Source organism: Tupaia chinensis, unplaced genomic scaffold (assembly GCF_000334495.1).
Source record: "Tupaia chinensis unplaced genomic scaffold, TupChi_1.0 Scaffold000312_2, whole genome shotgun sequence".
Taxonomy (NCBI): Eukaryota; Metazoa; Chordata; class Mammalia; order Scandentia; family Tupaiidae; genus Tupaia; species Tupaia belangeri.
In genome coordinates this window covers 721,160-725,407 of record NW_006159805.1, presented here as the reverse complement: position 1 = coordinate 725,407, position 4,248 = coordinate 721,160, and the positions used below count along the sequence as shown (strand labels likewise).

General features: G+C 41.7%; 1 protein-coding gene across 5 annotated transcripts in view; it reads right to left on the bottom strand.

The window, feature by feature from the left end:
* SLC12A1 (solute carrier family 12 member 1) overlaps positions 1 to 4,248 on the bottom strand; it is a 109,329-nt gene that overhangs the window by 70,775 nt on the left and 34,306 nt on the right. For all 5 annotated transcript variants that reach the window (XM_006151073.2, XM_006151072.2, XM_006151071.2 and 2 more), the window contains one exon: positions 1,272 to 1,356. In XM_006151073.2, the coding sequence (XP_006151135.1) occupies positions 1,272 to 1,356 (85 nt within the window). The remainder of the gene's footprint in view (positions 1 to 1,271; positions 1,357 to 4,248) is intronic.

The following is a 4,248-nucleotide window of genomic DNA, read 5'->3' as shown; positions in this document are numbered from 1 at the left end:
AGAGGATCATCAGGATGTGTCTTTTGGTAAAGGGGGATCCAGGCTTCTGTAGTGGTCTAGCCCGGAGCTGTATTCCCTGTGGAGAACAGAAAAGAGTTTTCCTTTCTGAATGTAGGGTAGCCATATTTCTTCCTCTGCTGCTATGGCATAAGGAGGAGGTGGCCCCCAACCAAGAGGAGGTGTGGCTGCTAGCGGCAGGTGGAACCGAAGCCAGCTCTGGGAACAGCAGGTAAATACACACATTTTCTGCTCACTGAGCAGCATGGGGGGCTGGCTGCCCACACTGCCAGCAGCTGGGTCTTGTTCTGATTCCCTGCCAATTGGTGACAGTGACATTTCCATATTAGGGATTACAGTGCAAGGACAAGATACAGTGAATTCTGTTTCTTTCATGTGTTTCTAAGGCTGATTTTGTTTTTGATTTTTTTGTTTTAGTTTGTTTCATTTGCTTCTTTTCTCTGTTCAATTCTTCAGCTGCCTCATTGGGCAAAGGAAGTGTATGCTAGAGAGGTGGCTTCCTTAACCGTGGGATTACCACCTAGGATAACAAGATGAGATCTTTGTGCTCACATTGAATGACAATTTGAGTAGTTCTCCCTCCACTTTGACCCAGAGACTCCTGCATTACAGCTTAATAGCATTCACCCCCCTGAAACATCCTAACTGTTGACATGAAGGTACGAAGAAGGAAATTAGAAAAAACACTTTCAAGGGGCTGGCAGGTGGCATGGTGATTAAAGGCACTGGACTTCCTCATGGCCAACTGCAGTTCAAGTCCTGGACTTGGAGGCTTGCTTTATTACTTTCCCTCTTTATCTTGCTCTCTCTAGTCAAATTTTTAATAAATAAATAAATAAATACAATAATTCTTTATTTCTTTGGAGAGGTTTTTGATATAGGGCGCGTGTGCTCACCAGAAAGAGAGAGAGAGAGACAGAGAGACAGAAAGTGAGAAACCAGCCCACAGGGGGGATGGCCACATCACAATATCTTTCCCTCCATTCTCCTCTTGGGATCTTGGGCATGCACGCGCACATGCCGAGCGTGAGTTTAAGCCACTGGGTCCAGGACTCGAACCGTGGTTGACTACATGGGAGTCCAGTGACATAGCCATTACGCAAACTGCTAGTCCCCCAATAAAATAATTCTTGAAAGAAAAAAACTTTCTATTTCCATTCCATCGAAATGGAATGTCTAGTGGATACTAGACATCGAGGGCAACTGGCCCCACTGTAGTTCTGTCATTCTGACACTGGAGATGCACAGCTTACCTACGCAAATAGCAACTCCGATGTAGGCGACGGTGGTGATGAAAATGGCCAGCATGGTTCCTCTGGGGATGGCATCTTGAGGGTCCTTGGAAAAAATAACGTGGAGATAGAACACAGGGAAGAATAAGAAACACAGCTCACTTGCAGTTATTTCTTTACTTTCTCTTAGGTTGTCAGGAAAGCCATGAGGTATTTTTCTATGTTTTTATATACAAAAATGCTTTGTGACGTTCCCCATGACCCAGTCAGTTTTAGGCTACCCTTCTGGAAGCAAGTCCTAAAGAAAGATCAAGCAAATAGCAGATGGCGAGCTGAAGTTCTTTTTGGACAAAAACAAAGTATTTAGAATGAACAAAGAAATCTATAAAACTGTGTGCTGAACAGAAGAGATTACTAACTGTCCAGAAGGGAGTTTTTAATAGAAAAGTACTGGGTAGTTGACTCACTGAAACCTTTCCTTTCTTTATCTCTAGTAAATCAGAGAACTTAATCAGATCTTTTTATTTTATAATTATTTTTTTCCTGGACAAGTTTTTTGCTATAGGATGTGTGCAGTCGCCAGAAAGACAGAGAGAGACAGAAAGCGAGAAATCACCCCCCCCACACACCCCCGGGGAGGATGGCCATGCCGCAGTTTCTTTTCCTCTGTTCTCCTCTCGGGATCTTGGGCATGCATGCACATGCGCCTAGCGTGAGTTTAAGCCACCGGGTCCAGGACTCGAACTGCAGTAGACTACATGGGAGTCCAGCGACATAGCCATTATGCCAACTGTTGGTCCCCTTAATCAGATCTTGAAATGTTATGGAAAAATATACAAATATACCTGGCACATTGATTATATCCCTGTGTATTAGTTTTAAACTGAGCTTAGGTTTGCCTTTAAGAAATATCAGTTGTGACTGAGCCAAAAGGATGATCTACTAAATTCTCTAATCCCTCAAATTCCCCACTTGGAATCCAGTTCAGGAATGACTGCCATGGGAGATATTTAATTTCCATAAGCAGGCATAGAAAAAGAGGCGAATTCAAGCTCATACCAGAAAACGGGCTTTTCTCTTGCTTATAAATGTATATATGTTTGCCAGGTTGAGTTCACATCATATTTAATTTACCATTTCATATCCTATTTGGGGGGCTAAATCATATCAAATCAATTTTCAAGGAGCATATTAAATTATATTCAAATCAACTTAACAGGGATTATTAAATAGAGATTTTAACGTGTCCATTACTTAAACAGGACAGTACCTGGCATATAGTAGGAGTCAATAAATATTGAATTGAGGGAAGCATAAGCTCAGTAGGCATTTGTTCACTCGCTAGAGGACACAAGAATCATTAATACGAATAAGCAATCAACACAGTCAAAGTCTGAGCCTTTTTCCCAAATTTAAATAGGCTGATCAAATCCATCTAGGTGATAGCTGAAAGTTACAGCTGAACCAAGCAAACTGACACCCACATGGGGGGAGCCAGCGCTGTGGAGCCACTTTATGATCATTGGTTTCCAGAAATGGATATTTATACACAGGGTTTGTTATGATATATACATACCCAGTCTCTTCCAAACTACTGTTTCCAAAGGTCAACGTGGCAGATATTGGAAGGCAGCACACACAGAAGGAAGAAGAGGCAAGTGTGGCTGAAATGAGCCTACTCAATCCCCAATTCATGCTATGATTCAAAATTTATTTTAGTGATTAAGAATTTCCTGAGAGGGGCCAGCAAGTGGCATGGTGGTTAAAGTATTAGACTCCCACCTACATGACCAACTGCAGTTCAAGTACCAGACCTGGTGGTTTGCTTTCTTATTTTCCTTCTCTATCTCCTGTGAACATACACACCCTATAGTACACTTGAAAGTGATAATAATAGGGCCAGCAGGTGGCATGGTGTTTAAGGTGTTAGACTCCCACATGACTGACGATGATTCTAGTCCCGGACCTCTTGGCTTGCTTTCTCACTCTCCTCTCTCTCTCTCTCTCTCTCACTGTTTTTCTCTGGTCAAATTGAAGAAAAATAACAAATAAATAAAATTGAATACATAATTATTTAAAAAATGATAATAAATATTGACTAAATAAATAATTTAAAAAATTATGTAAGATTTTTGGGTCAGCCACATAGCCTAGTGGTTAGAGGAGTCAGAACCCACATGGCCAACAGTGGTTCAAATCCTGGCCTTAGTGGATTGAGAAACACACTGGACATGTGTGTATGCATGGTCAAAATCTCAACAAGATGGACAAATGGGAGAAGAGAAATTATGGTGTGACCATGCCCCACTGGGGGTGTGTTTTCTCTCTCTCTCTCTTTCTTTCTGTCTCTCCCTGGTAGTGCATATGCCCTCTGGCAATTAAAAAACATTACTAACATAGGAGCCTTAAATTAAGTTAGCGCTGATTTTGAGAGAAGGGAATGTTAAGTCCTGTGGTTTTATGCAGGGATATTGTCTATATCTTTGCTTACTCCCAAAAGTTTCTACAATGCATATTATATTCTTTATAAATATGTTTACTAATATGTTGATGAAACAATTTTACTTTCATGCCCCAAGTAATTCCCATCAACAGTATCTTTCTCTGTACCTTTTTACATTCTGGTTCCAAATGTTCCTCTCCTCTCCTATTGACAAGCTCCTATTCATCCCTCAAAATCTTAATTGAATGTCCTCTCCGTTCAAAGTCGTTGCTGGGCCAGCAGATGGCATGAAAGTTAAGGTACTGGATCCCACTTAGCTGACCCCACGATTCAAGTCCTGGACCAGGCAGCTTGAAAAAAAACACTGGGTGTGTTTGTGGCCTAAATCCCAAGAGGAGAATGGAGGAGAAAAGATTGTGGGTGGCTATCGCCACTGATGGGGTGGGGTGATTTGTCACTTTCCCTCTCTTTGTCTCTCTCTAGGGAGCGCATGCACCCTATGGCAAGAAAAAAAAAAAAAAAAAAATCTTTTCTTGTCTTTCTGGGGCACACGAC